At 37.9% G+C, this 21,802-nt stretch overlaps 1 protein-coding gene across 4 annotated transcripts in view; it reads right to left on the reverse strand.

The window, feature by feature from the left end:
* The window catches only part of MTA3 (metastasis associated 1 family member 3), a 224,387-nt gene that overhangs the window by 124,164 nt on the left and 78,421 nt on the right, over positions 1-21,802 (reverse strand). For all 4 annotated transcript variants that reach the window (XM_077175847.1, XM_077175846.1, XM_054629255.2 and 1 more), the window contains exons 11-16: positions 21,385-21,443; positions 18,718-18,842; positions 17,722-17,873; positions 16,405-16,627; positions 8,285-8,371; positions 3,196-3,342 (exon numbers count right to left, since the gene is read on the reverse strand). In XM_077175847.1, coding sequence (XP_077031962.1) covers positions 3,196-3,342; positions 8,285-8,371; positions 16,405-16,627; positions 17,722-17,873; positions 18,718-18,842; positions 21,385-21,443 — 793 coding nt within the window. The remainder of the gene's footprint in view (positions 1-3,195; positions 3,343-8,284; positions 8,372-16,404; positions 16,628-17,721; positions 17,874-18,717; positions 18,843-21,384; positions 21,444-21,802) is intronic.

Below are 21,802 nucleotides of genomic sequence, written 5' to 3' on the forward strand. Positions count from 1 at the left end.
TCAAAACAAATATCTAATACTGTTGGAGAAAAGGTACACTTGAAAATGCAGACATTTACATGTAAATAATACTAAGATTATGAAAACAGCAAATGAGATTTAATATAAATTCCCCACGCTCCTTTTTGTTTGCTCATTTCACCAAAGCATGCACTGAAAGGCAGAATCTGTCATCAACTCCATATCAGGCCTTCTGGATACTGTTAATTGATACAACACAATCAAACCTGCAGCAATCAATAGTATTTTGGAATCCAAAAAGCTTTTTAGTGTATTTATAGTAACACAAAAACTCTGGAGGCTGGCAAAAGCTTTCACTGCACAAATAGCACACTGTGGTCAGGGAAATTACAGAAATCACCACTTCCCAAGCTGATCTGGTATTGAAGAGAAGCTGGATAAAACACAAGCAAAAAGAAAAATATATTTTATATTTACCAATAACCTGGAGAGGAGGTAAATGATGAATACTGAAGGTAATCACTTTTAAGTCAGAAGAAATGGATCTGTGCTGTTGAGTATCATTACTACTGGTTCGTTATTTTTTTTCATTGCATTTTATTTACATGTCTCCACATTTTAATCAAAGAGAGTGGCAAGAATAATAACAAAAATAGCCACTTTTTGTAATAAGATAGTAAATTATGCACTAAAAAATATAGATTTCACTTATTTAGGATATATGCTTTCCAGTATGTTGTTTTCACAAGAAACAGATAAGCAGAAATATTGTATTTGTAGGGTGCCCCATGGCAGGAAGGAATGATGCATCTGCTTCCATGTTCTTAGAAAGCTAATTTATTATTTTAAGACACTATATTATATTAAAGAATACTATACTAAATATACTAAAGAATAAAGAATACTTACAGAAGGCTAACAAGACAATAATGACTCTTTCCAGAGCCCCGACACAGCTTGGCCACGATTGGCCAATGAGTGAAAACACTCACACCAGAATCCAATGAAACAATCACCTGTGGCGAACAATCTCCAAACACATTCCAAAGCAGCAAAACACAGGAGAAGCAAATTAGATAATATTGTTTTGCTTTTTCTCTTAAACTTCTCAGCTTCCCAGGAGCAAAATCCTGGGCAAAGGGATTTTTCCAGAAAATACGACTTCCACACAGAAATATCTCCTAAAGCAGTGACTTGCAGTTCTCAATACTACTTTTTCAAGTTAGATGTTATTTTGTGCAAATTGCTTTAACACAGTTGACTGTTTGATACACACTAATTGGTGTAGCTAATAACTGGTTTTACACACTCTTTACTTTGAGGAGAAGATCTATACTAAATAGAAGAAAAATTTTACAGAATTCCAAGCATGTCTCCTTACAGAGACATAAGGAGGGGTTTAATCATAATAATTACCTTGAACTTACTGCTACAGCCTTCTCTGCTGGAGAAATGTGCAGGTTGCAGCAAGATGGGGGTCAGTGTCTGCTCACAGATGAGAAGTGATAGGACAAGAGGAAACAGCTTCAAGTGATGCCAGGGAAAGTTTTGGTTGGATGTTGGGGAAAACTACTTCACTGAAAGCATTGCCGAGCAGTGGAACAGGCTGCCCAGGAAGCAATTCAGTCACCACCATCCCTGGAGGGATTTAACACTTGGGGCATGCTGGGTTTAGGGCTTAGCAGTGCTGAGTTGAGGGTTGGACTTCATCTTTGAGGTCTTTTCAACTGAAAACACTCAGTGATCATCTTTACATCCAAGGCAAACTGATTCATCACTCAGAGCTCTCATGGAGAGCCCAGTCTAAGGGCCAGCATTGGTGGAGGGGGAGGCATTTGTCCACATTCTCATGCAGCAACTACTAAACCATCCATGCAGAACTCCACCTTCAAAGACGCAGTGGAAAGTCAGCATTTTTGGTTCTGCCTACTAATGCAGATATCATCTTTTCTTCCAGCTGCAATATTTTCTCCTATGGTGTCACCTTGGTCCCCCGAAGAGACTGTGTTGCCATGAATATTGCTTGTCTGTGGTGTAATAGCTGCATGCTGAGCAGAAGAGCAAGCAATCCTCTCTTCTGTGTATTCTCAGTAAGCACCTCTTGTCAAAGGATGTCATGATTCCTATCATGGTGTTATTAAATGTACAGTAGGTGTTTTCACTGCAGTACACAAGCAGCGTTTGCAGTGACAGAAAAACACGATTACAGGGAAGATGATGGATAATGAATCAAGTTTTTCTCCCTTTATTTGGAATACTATTTCTATGAGCTTGTCTGAAAGGCAATTCCTCTCCTTTCTACCTCAACCTTTTCTGTGAAGCATGAAAGCAGACACCTCTTTTGTGAACATTTTTGTGAACAATTTCTCCTTTTGTGAACATTTCTCCTGAACAGTCTATTTGAGAGCCCAACGTCTGACAGATATCTACCCTCAATAACCTTATTCAATTACAGAACAAATAAGCTAATGGTTTACAGAAGTTATATCTCACAAAGATATATCAGGAATGCATGCATGCATTTTCTTTTAGTGTAAACATTATATTCTTCTGGATTCTCCTCTTATTTGGACAAGGTAAAACTGTTTGCAGTTAGAGTTGAAAAATCTTTCTGTTTGGTAAAGAAAAAAAAAATCAGAAATTTACAGTCACTTTTCAGAATGAAAAATAAAGATTATTTGAGAAAAGTTAGTCTTACCAAAAAATTTCCATCCTTTTTTTTGGTTGGTTTTTTTGTTGTTTTTTTTTTCACACATCTTCATTCCTGCTCTTAGTTTGCACCGAGGTGTAATGAAGTGGCTGGATACACCAGGCCTAAAAGTCACCTCTGGCACTGCAGAGTGCACAGAAAAAGCCTCTCCTGCATCTCTGTGACACACCTTTTGCTTCCTACTCTGCAGGGACAGTGGCTTTCTAAGGTGCAATGCAAAAAGCCAAAATAAAACATGCTGCATCTCTGCCTTCACCAAATTTGTTTTATTCTTTTCTTGTCCTTTTTTGGTAAATCAAGATCAGTAAGAAAAATGGTAAATGGAGTTTTTGTAAGAGATGGTACTAATATACCTTTATCCAATGAATAGGGACCACTATTCATTGCACTGATGCTATAAACATGACATCCATATCTTACATTTTTTTAAGTCTGCACCCTCTCATTTAATATTACCTTAGGTTCACAGAAAGTTTTTCAATTCAGAGAGATAAAGAATATTTCATTTATATTCTTTCACATACCATCAAGCCCATTATGATGGCTGTAGTTTCTTTTCCCCAAAATACTTAATGAAGAGTGGTTGGAGGGTGCAAGCAGTCGTTTTGCACTTGGACTTTGAAGGCTTGGTGTTGACCTGATTACACTGGGTTTCACAGCAGGATGTATCTCTGTTTGAGACAAAAGAGAGAGAGAAATGATATCTACTTGATTTTAAGATAAATAAAACAATCTATTCCACATATGAAATTTACTTTTGTTTTTCAGTGAAAAGAAAATTCCTTCTGCACTTTTGTGTTTACAAGACCTTGAACAACACGAGTCCTCCTACCCACAGGTCCTCCAAGTAAGAAAGATCTATTTCACTTTAGGTTACCCAAGCTCAATTCCACAGTGCAGATATGTAAGGATTTGAGGTTAAGAGCTAATAAATACAAAACAGTCTGAAATGGGTGCGTTTATATTTTCATACCCTTTTGAGATTTATATTGAAGCTACACACCCACAGGTTTCTGCAAGCAAATAAAAGCATTTTACTGTAGTGAAACTACCTCAATTCCTCAAGCTATTTAGTATTTCAGTATTTTCTGTCACAGTAACAGGCTTTAGAGGATCTTCCCACACACAAGTCACAAGGTGCAGGAGTCAGGGGGCCAGACACTGTAGGGCTCTGCAGCTAAAACTGCCCCAAAACTGCAGTGGGAACACTTCCATACTTCCCCTTACTGGGGAGCTTCAAACATCCCAGAGTATCTGCTTCATGGAGCAAGATTATTTTGGAGAAAAAGGAATAAAGAGGGTATGGGGCAGCAAAGCACATCTGGCCAGCACATTTCAGGGTGGCACCTGCTGTGTTTGCCAGGAGCTGACACAGCTGCAGGGAAATTTCTGTATATTCTGCCAGATAAAAGTGGCAAAAGGAAGCCTCGGATGAGTCTGCTGGTCCCTCACCAGGAATTTGCTGAACCAAATAATTAATTCCCATCACATATTTGGGTTCAAAATGCCACCAGCCTGTCCAGCCTTGGGTGGAGCCAGGCTTGTGTGGGAAGTCAGCTGCCCGGGGGCAGGTCCTGTCCCTGTGTCACAGCGCAGGGCACCAGCTGCCAGCACTGTGCAGGGTATGAGGCACCTGCAGCCCAATTACAGCAGCCTCTGATGGCCCCAGGCAGCAGAAGAGGCTGAGAAGGTGAGGGCAGAGGACGTGGGAGTCAGATCAGCAGAGTCAGCTGCCCAAGGCAGGTGAGATCAGAACACAAACATTGAGTACTTTCCCATTTGCAGCCCAGGTTTACACCTCCTGAAAAGTGCTTCTTTCTGCTTATAAAGTGCTTTTTTTCTGTTTATAAAATGGAACACAGAAACTGGGAAGATGCAAAATCTACAGTGAGGCCAAGTATCCAAGGAGGAGCCTCTCCAGCCTCTGCCATGCATGGCCATCATTCAGGAGAAAGAGAAACCACTGCATAAAGTCAAAGCCCACTGCACTAGCATGTTTCTCCTCCTTCAGAAATGCCCAAAGTCTGATACCCAAGTGCTCACCTGCCCTGCCTGGAGCTCTTGGTCTCATGGCCTTGGCCAGGCTGCACTGGAACAGCGTGCCAAGAGACAACCCCAACAATTTTCACACTGGAAAAGACTTTGCTTAATTGTTCACCACTGCTTTGGTTGGGGTTTCAATCACACTCTCCAAGTATGAACACACTCCCATGAGAAGCCTCAAGAGGGCCAGGTAAGAAACAGTAGGGCAGAGAAATACACAGAGAACAGCAAAGAAGGAAGGCACAGGTAACCAGTCACTTCAGGGCAGAGCTGCAGATTTGATGGCACCAAATTCCCCACCACTTAATTAGATAAGAGCTTTTTACAGCCATTCACTGCAGAATTCATCTGCTTTTCACACAGAAAAGATTTCATGGCATGTCCTGTTTTTCTTGTTGTGGGGAACAAGCATCTCATACTTTGCTTTTTTTACTAAAATGGGAACAGAGGCATGCTTAATGTTATGAACACCACTGATTGCTAAGGCAAAACTCTAAACCAAAATAGATCCCTTGCGCTGTTTGCTGAAGGTAATTGGAATTTACATTCTAAAATGTTCATTTAGCAATCTTTTCCAGTTTTCTGAAGGAAATGGTAGATTCCAGGGCTAACACTTTGGCAAATAAAATCTTATCTTATTTGCCAAAGAGCTCCGGCAGCAACCACAGTAATCCCAGCAGTTGCATTGACATATGAGAACTCCACCTCCTTTCATCTGCAACCTATAGGAGAGACAATTTCATATTTTCAGGGTGAGCAAACAGTTGAGGAAGGAAGCATTTCCTTCTTTCAACTTCTCTTCAGTTCAGAAGTCACTAATCCTCCATTAGCTTACCATGAAGGCTGTCTTTTCTCTGTCTGCAGTAGAGGAAGGTAGCAAGACCAAGCTCTACATTTAAGTTCTAGAAAGAAACTCAGTTAAAGAGCCAGGATCACTTCCCAATGGACTGAGTCCTTCCTGTGCAGACCTTTACATCTTAGTTCACTCCTCCTCTACATACAGACTTGCTTCAAATATTTTCATGCTTTATAACCAGCACTTTATAACCAGCAGCCTCATCATAGCCAAGCAGAGTAATGAGGCATTTCAAGGGTTTTGCATATTATCCCTTCATATAATTGTATTATGGAATAATAGTAATCAAAATCTTTTAATTTCTGCTGCTCTTATGCTTGTTCTATTGCATAGCACTTCACTGAAAATCTTTTAGCCAGCTGCACCTTTTTCTAACTCAGAGAACTGACCATAGCATTCAAATGATAATTTGAATGACCAGTAGCAAATAGCCAGCCAGCCACATTCTGAAATAAAAATAAATAGGAGTAAGAGATAATGTTTCAAAAACATAGTAGGAACCCATAGTAGGTTCCCATTTTATAGGACCAGATTTCAGCCTAAAGCAAGTAAATAACAATAACAACATTAAAAATTTCTCCCTTTTCCACTATGTAAGTAGGGTAAAAAAATTTAAAAACCCAAAGTAAACAAAGAGAAGCTGAAGTCTTCTACCAAATCACCTCAACAAACATCCTGGATTCCAGAGGGGCTTAGGCAGCTGCACCTTTCCCTCACCTCATCTCCTCAACATGCATCCCACTGGAGTGTTAGCCTGGTTTCCTCATAACTAAGAGATAATATAGGACACTTAATTAGCCAGGGGTTCACTACAGCAGCTTTGTTTTAGGAAGCACAGTGATGACTGATGAGATTGAGGGGATTAGCCCCAACTCTTGAGAGGACAAGGCCTAATTTTAGTGTTTGTCCTACCTCAGCTGTGGAACCTGCAGCCAAGATGCAGAACCAGGGTAAAGGGAAGTGATGACCCAGGATGTGCAGGGCACTGAAATCCTCCCTGCCTTAGCAGACAGGTTGAAAGCAGTAGTGCCCTGACACATTGTTAATTGTATGCCAATAAATTTCTGTGAGAATGGCACAGCATGAATCTTAAAAAGAAAACAAGTGCCTCCTATATAAGTTATGACATGATATATAATAATAATTTTTATGAGAAAAAGAATGCAAGATTTACTTATTTACTGAAACTGCAAAAATCCCAAATAAACTAAAAAGATCACAAACAAACTAAACTAAAAAAATTTAACCAAGCTACATAGCAAACAAAAAACCGTTTTCTAGCTATCCCTATAAAGCTAATTCAGATGAATGTAACCAACTGCACTGGGTTCATTTCATATTCCCATAACACACATTATTTTCCTCAGCCGTACTAAGACACTGTTACTTCCCATACAGTCACATTCTAAGCAGACTCTACAGATATCTGGCACATTTTAGCACTGTTAATCTTCTACCAGACCTTCATGTATGTTCACAAAATGCTGCCTGACACTATTCATCCATTTACTCACATTAAACCTACAGACAGACTCCCAGAGGGGTCAAGACAACTCCTCAAAGGCAATATAACACAACACTAAAAACATGTGATGCCTCCTAAGTTTCCCCACATTACCATTTCCTCTTTAGATGCACAGACAGGTCAGCTGGAAGAACCATCCCCTGTCCAGCTTCCCCCCTCACAACCACAACTCCACCAAGTCAACCAAAGTAGTCCCTTCAACACACACAATACACACAGCTGGAATGTCTGTAGGGAATTATCCCTGGCTTTTTTCTTAAACTCCAGGGCAGGAGGAATCAAAATTCAGTGAGAATGGCATTAATTCCTCATTAACCACATTCTTGAAGTTAGTATTTTAACAAAATTGATGTCCTGGAAGAACAGTTGTAACTACATTAATAGCTGATTTCTATTTCAGTAAGGCAAGAGACTGTTTACTTTGATCTAGTACAAAAAAACTTCCTGGTGACTGAAATAATGAACAAAACATCTAGACTAAGCTCTACACTCAGCTGTAGAGTTCACTTCTGTAGAACAGGATTAATACACAGCAGAATTACTCGCTGCATCTCTGATCAACTGATTGATTTCTATCCTCATTTCAGGATTAACAGGCTCTGGGTTACCACAATTCTTATATGACTGTGCAAATATTTAACAGACACTGATAGCTCATTGCAAGGAATCACTATTACCAGAATTTTTCCTCTCCCCATGTACTTTTGGGTTCACATCCTCTTGGTTCTGAGCTCAGTACACATTTCACTGCACCTTTTAGACTTAGGCCATCAAATTACAAGGTATGCATCTTAGCGTGGCTGAGCTCCCCTGCTCTTAAGTAAAAAGTAGTATTGCAAATGGATACAAAGGCCACAGCAGAGCAGCCCTGAGCATACTGAGAATTTCCCCTTTGAACAGTTCTTCTTTTTATTTAGAGAGCCAGACTGTTTTTCACATTCTAAATTACGTCAGGTTTCACTCTGACATTTTAAACCAGTATCAGGAGGACTTCTGCCTGTATCCTGCAAGTTCTACCATGCAGTTTTGCAACTCACAGTGGACCACCATTATTATTAATTTATTAACTTCCGAATTTTTTTACGTTACTAAAAGCATAAATCTCTCTTTCTGTGCATCCCAGGTTATGAAGCTTCAGTACACACTGAAAGTTTGTTTGGTTTGTTATTCTCTGGAGGCAGATACGCACCTAAATACCCAATGATACATGACAGTGGTTTCCTGGTGCTTTTTATCTTCAGAGGATTCCCAGCAAGTTCACAATGTCGATCTGCATCTGAGAATTTTAAAGAATAAAACTGAGTTTAAATATTTTACTATTAGAAACAGATTCAGGACATACCAACCAGTCTCTGACTTGCATTTTAACACAAATTTCTTTTTTTCTTTTAGCCCACCTTTTAGATTCTCCTTTTTATCATCAATACTTCTAATTGTGAATATTTAAGGGCAGGACATGTCCTCGTTCATGCAAGTGGTGTTATGATTTTTTTTTTAAGTTAATGTACGTTTTAACATCAGTTAGATTGTAGTTTTTGCTTACAAAGTCTTTCCGGAGATAGACAGTCAGGCAAATGGAACATGGATGAAAACACGATTACTAAAAAATGTAGTTTTGGCTATTAAAAATGATTTTCATTGAATTCTTTTTTGTTTTCTACACACTTCTCTGTCTCTAAATGGGACAATACAGAGTCAAGGATTTAAAGCTGGGACTACTGATTTTTGCCATACAACTCTTCACTGTAAACTTTGCATCAAAATGCTCTGTTGTAACCAAGTATTACAGAGCTCAAAGGTCTCAAAGATTGTAACTTTCTGCTAAGTACATGAAAACTAGCAGTGCAGCATCTGCCTTAAATTTTCTGCTGCTACTGTGAATACACAAGCAGTGATTCCATCCACATGTCCCAAACACAAAGCATTAACATAAAGAAGTTCATGCTTAGACAATGAAGTCAGTCACTTAAGGCAAAAATTCACAAGGCACCAGGTTTCAGTAAATAATTTCAAGACAACTGAAAATAGACCATCTTTTTTTTTTTTATTTAAGTATTCAGAATGATTGGGTTTCCTGTCTTCCAAGAGCACATAAAAACCCCCATAGAGAGCTTCCAGTATCCCTAGAATACAGGTATTCTGGTCTGGACAAAACTGCATTCATACAGTGATTATATAGGTCAGGAGGTCTCTCAAATGGAAGAACTTCCCACAAATACCTACCTACAAGTTTTATAAGAGGGACACATTATAAACAGATTATAATTGCAACTCCTCCCTGTGTTTCACCAAACTCTTCCTGTTTGCTTCATTCCAGCACATGAGACACAGTAAACAGTAACAGGAAGAGGATAAGACACCATGTAAAGAATTGACAATCCTTTTTATCAATTCTAATCTAGATCTGTGCAAAAATCACGAAGATGGTGAATGCACAGCAATGACTGGAATAAGTATTTCAGATGTTCAAGAAGATGTTTTCAGTGCAGCAGACAAAGCACAACTTACTTTCATAGATTAAGGAACCTACCAAAAATTGTGGAAATACCAATGGGTTTCAAAGGTTCCAGAGCCCTAATGCTGAGTACATTAAGTACTTTGTTACTTAATCCCAAAACATACTGTGCTCAGGAAAAAAAATCAAAAGGCCTGGTGCCTGGAATATTTTTAATATTGTAAAACACCTGAAATTATTTAAGTGGAGGAGCAGAATGATGTGTCTCCACTGACTCCCTCAGTAAAATAAGCAGAGGCTATATGGTATTTTATAGCTACTTTGAGAAGAGCAAAGCATCACCTAAGAAGTAATTAGCAAGAAAATTTTCCATCTATGTGCCTTCACTATAAAAAAACATATTGAATCATGTTGTAGTATTTATATGCTGACTGGGAATACATACTGCAAGGAGAGCACAATTTTCATGCTTGATATAAAGCATGTTCATCAAAGGTGAGTATTCCAAAGCACACCTATCTATTGAGACAGTAAAGTAAGCTTAACAGCAGCAAACTTTGATCCACAATAAAGTGCTCCCATAAAAAGTATAATGAAGTTTATGATCTTTACGCAGAACACAGAGAAGAACATAGAAGTTGTATTGTGCATCATTCTCAAGTGTAAAACCAGAGAATAAAATCTAGGTAGGAAGTTATCAAAACTCCCAAAATTTAAAGCAAGTCCTAAAATCAAATGTGATCTTTTATATGAGCAATAAAAAACTTAGTAAGACCAGTGAAATAGTGGAAGCTATGAGGAAAAAAAAAACATTTATAACAAGAAAGAATCTGATATTTTTTAGTATATTTTTCACACATAGCAACAGCAGAAAGTGTGCTGGTGTCTGTAGCAATAGATTATGAAGGTGTGAGGAAAATACACAAGAAAATAAAGGCACAGCAGAAAAGCCAAATGCATTTTTTGTATCCCTGTTCATTGCAGAAGCATTTAAAGAAGCTCACTTCCAAAATACTTTTACAAGGAAAGTATGAGAACTGCATCACATTGAAGTGTCCATAGGAAATATTTCCAAACAAACTGGTTAATCAGTAGAACCAAGTTACCAGGACCAGGTGGAATTCATCCAAACTGCTGAGCAGACATGCTGCTGGTGTTTAACAAATGCTTAAATGTTCTTGGTTGAAGAGAACAAAACCAGGACAAGTGTGATAACATTCTCCAGTAAGTAGGTCTGCAAAGTGGCAGGAGGTTGCATTATTAATAGAGGCACATGGTTAAATTTGGAAACGTCAAGGGAGCCAACAAAGACCTTGGAAGAGAAAGCAAGTTGAGCATGTTCTCATGACTGGGTGGTGTCCTTGCAGCAGGAAGGATGGACAATGGCGCGCTGGGCCTCATGAGCACACGCACCCAGCAGGGCTGGGAGAGGTCATCTCTCCCCTCAATCCATGGCAAACACAGCCAGAGCCAGGGAAGAGACACAGGCACAAGGAGCAGGGCCAGCTGATGGATTGGGTGTTTGAGTGCAGCACATCCAGGGCCTGGGGGAACTGCTCTGGGCAGCCTTGAGAGGGAAGGACAAGGGGACACATGGCTGGCACCTGCAGCCTCCCAGCACAGAGCCAGACCTTTCTCAGAGGAACACAGCGACAGGACAACAGTGCTCCTATCTGTGGCAGCAGCCAGGCTGGGAGACAGGAGATTGTTGGGTACAAGGATAAGATTATTTACTCTGAGGTTGATCAAACACTGGAGCAGGTGCACAGAGAAGTCATGCAGTCTCCATCTGTGGAGATACAAAAAGCTCATCTGGCCTAAAGGCCCATGACCACGTGAACCTTCTGCAAGAGGTGGGATCAGAGACCTCCAGGGTCCCTTCCTACTTACATGTCCTATAAACCAGTAAGTGCCAGTCTCATAAGCCTGCCAGGATCCTCTGAGGGGACCATGATCTGCCCACATGCAGCTGATCTGGCATCCAATTTGGCACTTCAGAGTTTTTACCAAACTGTGTCACCAAAGACCTCTGCTGTCCAGCTGTAACAGGGTAAAAGGAGCTTTTTCAGGAATTAAAACCTTATTAAAATTATTTGTCTATGTAATCCCCAAATTATCTGTGCTGTTCAACATATAAAAGGGCAGCAAAAGAGGTGATTAGAGAGTTAAAATTTCCTGATAAGAAATTTCTAAGCATAATCAAAGCTAAAACTGATAGCAAAGGACAGGAGCAGCATCAAGCAATGCACATAAATGAATTCTGAAGGGGTAGAATCATCATAATATATAGATATAATGATAGCTCCTACACCATCACAAGGCAGAAGAGTATTCATGAAGTCAGAATCAACAGCTTTCTAAAAATATCTAGACAATACTAAAAAGAAATCAAAATCAGCATGTTACAAAACATGGCTTTCTAAAATTATGGGAAATCTGTATCTTGAAGTGCACATAATATGGGGCACCATAACGCTAAAGAGGATACAGCACAACCAGAAAAATTCTAGGAAATAACATTACAAACCGGAGTGTGAAACATATTTTTATGAAGCTTTAAAGCTGCCGAGTATGATGACTGATGTGGCCATTACAAAGGTGAATGAAATCAGTAATGCCAAGAGGACGATAACAAATGAGGCTGTGCTTCTAGATATGAAAGTATTTTCTAATTATTTCCTTTTCAAAAACCTAGATTTGTAGGTCTCAAGCTTAGAGAGACTCTCATTAGCAAGTTATTTCTCTTTGACATTCCATCATATCTCTGTGAAAATGGAGATCTAATGAATGTACTGTATTCCCTGAATTGTATTCTTACAAACTTTGGAAAAAAATATTATGCTCTATCAATTATTTTGCTGGCTATTAAAATCTGGCACAAATTGTATTCAAAGATAACAACAAAGATATTTTCATCCTAGATACAGCTAAAAGCTCTTCCATAGCTATCAAAATCAAGGATGCAAAACATAGTTTGTGAACTAATACCCATAAATATAACTCAATTCAGATGAATGGGTAGCTTTCTATCAGTAAAATACAAACTTTATGCTTACAAAGACAAATCAGCAACATTTTGCATATTCTACTGTTTTCACTTGTCTTTGTTGTACCAAACTAGATCACTAACAAGCACTATGTACCATATTTGTTAATAAATCTGAGGATTTAAATGCATAACAAATTTTCATCATGATCAGTACACCCATTTCCAGATAACTATACATATATTATACAGATAATATATTACCATGCACTGAAAACACTTTGACAATCATGTCTACACAGACAACACATAGTTATCCAGATCTAAATTACTATAATTAATACATATAGTTATAATGATAAAGCTATATCCAAGTAATGAAAAAAAGTCCCTCTAAAGTCTCCCTGTGCTGAAGCAATAATGTTTACAGACACATGGCTCCCTGCCAGGCATTTATCAACCTGCCTGTGAGCTGCAAACAGATCCAGTCTCCTCAGTGATTGCTGAGAAGAATGCTCACTTTGCTTTTTCTCTAATTAAGAGACCTTCCCCAGACAGGATGGTCTTGCTTAACTTTCTAAAAAAAACCATGCAATATATTCTAACTAAAAAAGGAGGTAGTGCATGAGATTTAGACCACAACAATTTCGTCTTACCAAAGCAGTTCGCCAATTCTAATTAGTCCTGGAAAAACCATCAGACAAGTTTATTGTCACCAACCACAGTGAGTCTATTAAGTTCAGACAGAACAAAGTTTGAGCTTTCCACGATGGGCTGTGCTCCTAGCAGGAGGTGCTGTGCCTTCTCAACCTCCTGGTGGCCATTCCAAGATTGAACTGGGATGTAAACGCATCCTCTCCACTACCTCCTGCTGCCATCTGAGCAGGGGTCGTGCTACAGGCTTCATTAATGAGGAAAATCTAATTCTCTGCACTGTCTGAAGGAATAAAGAACACAGAATAGGACCTTGTTTTCTGCCAGTGGATATAATGGGCTGAGGGAGAGGATGTGCGTGGATGTTCAAGAAGAGAAAATATTCTGTCGAAACCTGGTTTTCAGCTAAAAGATGCTTGGGCCTTAGGTTATCATTCCCAGAAGCTTCCATCCTCCTCCAAGACATGAGAAGTACCTGCAGATGCATTCAGGTACACAGGTGGAATGCAAAAACCAATTTATTTTATGACTGAGCTGTGACACACTTGTTCAGACAGCCTTTCTCAGATCTGGGAATCAGTTTCATTTACAACCTGGCACTTCAACAAATTGCACAAGACTAAGCGGGCATAAAACCCGGTACGCAGCTGGGATAAGTGCCCCACCAATCCTCTGCCTTCAGATTTTATGGTTTCTGAGTGTTGTTATGGTGCCTAATGCAATATAGTTGGGAAATGCTGTTACATTTTCAAGAACTGGTTTGGCACACACAGAGTCAGGTGAGTCTGACAAAGCATCTAAGCAGCCATTAGAGTCAAGTTTCAACAAAGCAACATGGAAAACAAATTCCAAATCAGTTCTTGGGCCTTGTAACCATCTCATGCCACATCACATCATGGGTGACCTGGTACCCTGGCCAGGTTATTAGTTAAGCACAACTGTAATATTTCTAACACCAACACAGATACCCATTCAATACTGTAATTATTCAGTGGATGCAGCATAGGAAATCATTACTGCTAATTAAGGATCTTGTTTAAAAATTTAAAAACCCAAAAATTCAAGATAACCTTAGAAAAGGATTCAGAACATCCAGAGAAAAAGACAGACTATTTAGTTATAACATAAAAATCTATGGAATGCTCTGAGAACAGGTCACCAGATGACAGTACAGGAATAAAACTACGAAATATTCTTTTTTGCCTTTACTAGAGCAAGAATATGACAATGACAATGCAGGCAAGATCACTGTAATGATTCCACACAAAGAGATTGCCAGAAACAGAACAAGGATTGTGGATTTGTGTGTGCACATGAACAAATGTGACTTAAATTAACTGAGGTATAATTTGGTTTCCACTGTTAGAAAATTATTTTAATGCTGTGTTCAAAAACCATCAACAATTGTGACTTTTTTTCTTCAACATATATTATGTCTAATCCGGAAGCATCAGAATTCAAAGAGACAAAATCACGAGGTCCAAAATTTGCTTAAGCAAAAAGAATCACGAAAAACAGACACTACAGGGGAAAAAAGAAAAGTCTTTCTACTCTTGCTGTTAATGTCATCTAGAACTCTTTCACTCAGAGCAAAGAGAAAACACTCCCAGCACTGCCAGTTGAAGCAAGAATGACTATTTCCCACTGAAAAGCTCAGCTTTTCACTCCTCTCTTTAAAGGTTGAACACATGTTCTAGTATAAAACAGTTGGATGAAATTTTTTCTTCTGTTTTTCTTCTCCTTAAACAAAAGTTTCATCTTTTCAATATTTTTTACTGCAGTGAGTGAGAAAAAACACAGATATGGATATAAAGATATGACGTTCAAGTGAACTTCTGAATTTTCCTCCATGATTTAGCAAAAACATAAATTTAAAAGTTCAATACCTTTCTCTCAGAAAGTAGCCTTTATTTTGGATTGAGGATTAAAAATATAATCTTAATCCATCTTTAGACATACTTCTTCCATGAAGAACAACTCATTTTATTCTCACAGTTGACACACGGTTTCCTGAAATCTGAAAGTTGCTCCTGACTTGCACAGATTTAAAAGAGGAGAGCAAATGGCCAAAATAACTAAAAAATTAGACAAGGACAATGAACAGAAATATTCAGCAAATTTTGGAGTACTGCAGAAGTAGGTGAAACGTTTGCATATGCATAATGGCTGGTCTTGAAGTACATAAACAGAAAATAATTACTCAAAATCAGATTTTAAGCCTCTGTGGAGTAAATTTCTTATAAACAGTGCAGACATCATCTGCATCCCAGATAAGTATGCTGGGAAAACATTCAGTGTTAATCTAATGAACATGCTTATAAACCCTACATCTAACGATCTTAAAAGTTCTCTTCAATTCTAATACAATTGACAGTACAATGAACCAGCATGCCTCATCCTGGAATACCAAGCATCTGCTCCAAGAACTTTATCTATGGAAGACTGGGAATCATAGCCAGACAGTGTGAACAGTAAAACAACATGCCTGGTGCAGATACAAAAACTGTTGAAATATTCAGTGACTTTTCAGCAGAATTTACACATGTATGCAGGTGAAGAGACTTACTGTTGCTATCTACAAAAACTAATAGCTTTTCCCATACTACTAGAAATTCATCAGGTCTTTATATTTTGGCTATAAAAAGAACAAGTGTAATACAGAATTTTATTTAGAATTAAAATTTAAAACTGGAACAGAAAAAACAAAATGATGCAACTATGATGAATAAACATGGCTATCACCAGCATCTGATTGTCACAGTGACAAAGGGCTGTATTGCACACCACATTTAAATTATTGTGAAACGCCAGTTCCTGATTCTTTGACCAATCCCATTGAAAAAAAATATCTATAGGTTCTGCTCAGCAAATGATTGAAAAAACAACAACAGAAAAGCATGCTTCTATCATGCTGCCTAGTAGGAAGAATGTATGTTGTGGCACTGATTTTCCCTTCCTGCCCCCCATTTTTGTTAATGTCAGTTTTTGAAAGTGAATGAGGTAATAGTTTTTAATTAATTTGAAATGTTCCCACAGTTTAAGATCTGTTCAAGGCAACCAATGTGTCGGTATATGCTGGACAAATGAAAAAAATAAAAATGAAAATCAAAAGCGTATAGACAAGAAATGTTTATTGAAAAAGAAAATAAAATTAAAAGACAAAAATGGGTGGGAAGCACAGCACACAGAACTAAGAATTAAAAAAACATCTTACATTCTGCCTTAATGGCAGCACAGTTAATAGGGACAAAGGGACGTCGCGCTGCCTGCCGCAGCCGGAGGGTATTTTTGCAGACCTGCCGGGCCAGTTTTGTCCAACAGGTGGTGTGCAGGAAGAAAGCCTGCCGCGTTTTCACCGCCGACTTGGGGCTGCCCGTGTTCCGCACCGGCGTGCCCTGCGTGGCCTGCCGCGACAGGTGCGTTCGGACATGCGGCTCCTGCGGGACAGAACACGGACAGCGTCACACACAGCTCAGCCACGGCACCCAAACAGCCCCAGAAGTCAATACGGCCTCGGAAAGGGATGCAGGACATCCACAGGAAAAGAGAGACTATTCAGGACATCCTCAAATAATTTTAGAAAAGGATTCAGAACATTGAGACAAAAAGAGAGACTATTTAGTTATAACATTAAAATCTACAGAGTACACTGAGAACAGGTCACCAGATGATAGTACAGGAATAAAACTACACAATATTCTTTTTCTTTTTTGCTTTTACTAGAGCAAGAATATGACAATGCAGGCAAGATCACTGTGATGATTCCACAGAAAGAGAGAAATGGAATATGGATTGTGGATATGTGTGTGCACATGAAGAAATGTGACTTAAATGGTTGAGGTATAATTAGGTTTCCACTGTTAGAAAATTATTTTAATGCTGTGTTCAAAAACCATCAACACTTGTGACTCTTTCTTCAACCTATGTTAGGTCAAATCAGGAAGCATCAGAATTCAAAGAGACAAAATCACGAGGTCCAAAATTTGCTTAAGCAAAAAGAACATAGTATCTGTGAAAGACAGACACTTCTTTTTTCCGCCTGTAGTGTCTGAGAAAGACACTACGGGGAAAAAAGAAAAGTCTTCCTACTCTTGCCATTAATCTGATGTAGAACTCACAGGAATACATGAATAACATGTCTAAGCACTTGACACCAAACAGGCCTGTGCAGAAAGTCACCGAGCAGACAGCTCTATTGAGAATGGATATATAATGCCATCCTAAATGAGATGTTGTATAGTAGATTTAACATTTCAGAGCTAACAAACCATTTGACAGACAAAATGACATTTGTACACCAAAAATGCAGGAAGCACGTGCTTGTTTATACAAGAAGTAATCCAATAAAGATATGGCAAGGCCTAAGCACTGTACAGTTCTACTTAACACAGAAAAAGGATTAATAAATTGAGTTTTGTAGTACCAAAGTTGAATAGAGAAATGAAAACCATTCCATTAAATAATCAAATCACAGCAGTTCTTGTGAAAGCACCACGTTTTGTTTTAGAAAAGCTTGTCTACACAATCCTACCTCTGTAGGTTGGCTGGAAGACAGCTTATCTTCATCTGTCTGTGTGGGCATTTTCAGGCCACCATATTTCTTCCAATAAATCCAGCAAGATGCACACAACCTACACTGCATATTAGGAGGGCCCCAAGAATACCATTGGTGAGACTGCGGAGCTAAGGAGGAGAAAGCAGCACAGTGAACTGGTGCAAGCTACATTCACTACAATCAATCCAAATGCTGTAATAGATTATTATATACAGCCATAACACATGGCAATAGCAGAGCTTTGTATGGATAAAAATTTAATATATTTCACACTGAAAATAAGAACTTGAATTGTTTGTTGCTTCATTTTTTTACAAAAGTGCCAGAGAGGTGAACTCTAAATGGAAATTTTGGAAATGCTTCTAAAATGAATTTCAAACCAGAGACTTTGTATTGCTGACATTTTCTCCCAGAGAACTACCAGAAAAAAAAACAACAAACCCACTATTTCCAATCTCACCCTGGAAGTCAGGCTAATTAAGTTGGATTTTATATCTGCTCTCATATTGCCCTCAACCTCTGTTGAGGGCTGCTATTTCAAGAAGTCCAACAAAAATTATCACACAAAATACTAGAAAGAAACAACAGTCCTCCCCATGAGTTCCCCAAAACACTCCAAAACCATTCAAAGAAAAAAAAACCCTCATAAAGCCTCTGCAGCCTTAAAGAAAAACCAAAACTAAATTTGAATCTAGCTTTGTGAAGGTAAAGGAATAATAAATCAATACTGCCATATTGTACTACTTAATGTTTCTGTGCTTTATGAATTGTTTAAAAATAAATCATAAAGAAATTTGAGTACTTTAATTAATATACTGAAGGCAGCTCTAACTTTAAAAATATTTCTGCCATAAGAGCAATTGCAAATTATCCTCTGTCATATCCTAACAAAATTACATACCTTTTTTTTTCTAACAGCACATATTAAGATTCACCCAAATTCTTGAGTCATTAAAAAAAATATTTACTTACTATAGCAGCTTTCACAAGCCCGACCTATTACTGTGGCTTGTGCCTGGTAAGAAGCTCCCATTGCTCCATTGACTGCAGCAGGTTTCCCATTGTTGCTGGATATTTGATTGGGATTTGGTTTATTGCTTTAAATAAATTTTTAAAGGTTGCAAAAAAAAAAAAAAAAAAGTGGTTTTATTAACTGGTTAGTCAACAGGAATACAAACAATCTAGTTCTGGAATTCTGATGTGTGCTGCAATATCTATAAAATCTTTTCTAAACAACAAGAGTAATTTTTGTACTCCTCTATTATTTTCAGCATTGTCAGACACTTGCTATGTTAGGAGCTACTCTGACACTCCAATTTGCAGCTTTTACTGTGCTCAGATTGTCTAAGCTACTTGGAAAGCTCATAAAAGACCAGCTCTCAGGGGTCAAAGCATTAACACAAGTCTGACATAGCATGGAATTTAAGAAGGTGGTTCTAGTCAACAGATAAGGTTTACGAGTTGAGGTTGGACTTTGATTGAAGTATAACAAGAGGACCAACAGTGCCTGTAATATAACAAGGTTTTTGATCCCAGGAAAGGGTCAAACAGCCTTCTGTCTGAAAAAGAAGTACACACAGTAATACAAATGTCTTATAACCACAGCAAAACTCACCCATATATCTGCTTGTTCTGTCTCAGTTCTCTTCTAAATTACTTCCCCTCTGAGAAGGCTAACTGGTTTTTGGATATTTCTGTTTGGCTTTTTAGTAATATTGTACTGTATCATTCTCATAATTATTCTAACTTGAATACTTTAGCGAAGTAGGACTTTACAGGCCAATTAATTCAGAGGGCATCAATATAACTCCTCACTAGATTAAGTGAAATATTTCCAGAGTTTCAACTTTGTGACTGTTAATTACCCTCAATACAATGCAAGGCTGGATACATTGATTGCTAAGATAATTATTTGTCATTTTAGGCAGCATAAAATACATTAAAGAAAAGTTAAAATGACAACTGAAGAAACCTTTGCTGTATCAAGTCTCAATTTCCAATGCCAATAACTCTGTCTCCTGCCTTTTCCTTTTTCACTGTATCAGCAAGAGACAATTTTACAATTTCCACATATTCTTTATCCTGGACTCGAGGTACAGGAGAAGAGCTGGAAAGACAATTAAGTCTTCCACATTATGATCTGTTGCTTAGTTACCTTTCAGAAAGGCCATGAATTGAAAGGGACTCTCTGGAATTAAGGACAGAACCTCACAATTGTAGGAAATACCTAATGATCCAGTTCAAAAAGCTACTCAGCTCTGAGAATCAATTCTACTCAGATTTCAAATGCAATAAATGAGTCTTGAAGCAGAGCATTTAGCAATCCCATGACCACCACAGATACCAAAGCCTTGAGAAGTCCCTAGAAGACTAAAGATTTTGTCTTGAAATGGAGGCAAAAGACAGGCAGTAATATAAAAACACAAAAATCCCACCTTTAGAAACACATTTTGTCATCCAATACAGCTGGTCCCTACTGTGAACTTATTGAAAATCCATAACTGTCCACATGGACCAAGGAAATTAAATTGAAAAGGCATAATGTAAAGTCTGAGCACCTTATGGTTTTCCTAAAGCAGCCACTCATCTGAGAAGGTTAGGGAACACTCATACTAGAGTTTCTAGCTTTTTTTAAACAGTGTGACTTATTAGAGATGTGAGCTTCAAAACTCACAAAATTTGTTCTGAGATAAGATTAAAATAAATTTAACAGTCTGCTGCTTTCATTGTAACATCTGTTTAAGAGAGAAAAGCCAGTATGAAATATGAAAATGAAACTCTATTGTATGTAATTTATACAAGCCATCAAAAATCTTTGTGAAGTACTTCCTTTGTTATTACATTCTTCTGTTATACAAACACTCACAACAATGGGAAGTTCATATATAAGTAAACTGAATATACCCACAGAAAGCTTAGAAAAAAGTGATTTGGAATCCTTTCTCTTGTCATAATATTGAGGAAATTATGAGTATGTAGGAGGGATTTTATCTTTTTTCTACAAATCAGATGTTAACAGAAGCAGATATAGCATCCAGTTTAAATGTAAAAGAAATACAGATCAAAAACCCCTCAGAAGAAAACAAGATTGCTTTAGTAGCATGTGGTCAAAGATAGAAGATCTGGGGCTGTGTGCTACCTTTAATTTAGAACCAGAACATCTCTTGTCTCTAGATGAAGAACAGATTTTATCAGCCAGATAAAACTGTAATGGGAAATTATCTCATTTTATTTTATGTAACTACATTAACAACTGCTTCTACTTTGAAATACTGCATTTACACAAATATGAAGTGTTGTGCTACAGGATTTGGAAAAGATTGTTTTCCAAAAACTGCATTGCATTAATAGGCTCTTCTTGCATGTGAACAGACCACAGGTAGCACTTGATCAGCATTTGTAAAACTTCTTATTCCAGACAAAAAGATTGCAGGTCAAAAACAAAGAGCAGTAAAGTAAGAAAGTTTCACTTAAAAACAAGAATTTCTGGCATTTTCAGATTATATCTCTGAATATAATAAATCCTGTAAAAGTAACCATTACAGAGATGACTAGGAAAATACCATGCATGTAACTGCATGTTACTGTTTCAATTTTACCTGTATATTATTCAAAAAATGAATTTGTTGTTATACTCACTAGGTGGGGATGTATACTTGTTTCAATTTACTTTCTGCTTCAGCTGCTTTCAGACGTTTCTAGTTGAAAAATTAACACATTAAAATATTTTATTACATTAAGGTATGACATTTCATAAAACTGCACACACAATACATCTTTAAATTATTTCTATTTTGTGATTTCAGAAGAGCTTCCAAAACAAGCGTAGAAATGTACACAATGAAAATCACAAAAAACAAGCTTTTGATTTTTAGTATTAGTTTGAAATCATAACATGCTGTCCTTCCCAGTAAAACTCACAGGGCTCACATATGACAACAAAACTGTAAAAATGACACTGACAGCCTATATAAATCACATCTATATAAACATGTATCACACTGTGACTACCCCTCATTGCAGAATTAAGTAGAAATTAAATTAATGAAATTGTGCT

This window comes from Agelaius phoeniceus, chromosome 3, assembly GCF_051311805.1.
Source record: "Agelaius phoeniceus isolate bAgePho1 chromosome 3, bAgePho1.hap1, whole genome shotgun sequence".
Taxonomy (NCBI): domain Eukaryota; kingdom Metazoa; phylum Chordata; class Aves; order Passeriformes; family Icteridae; genus Agelaius; species Agelaius phoeniceus.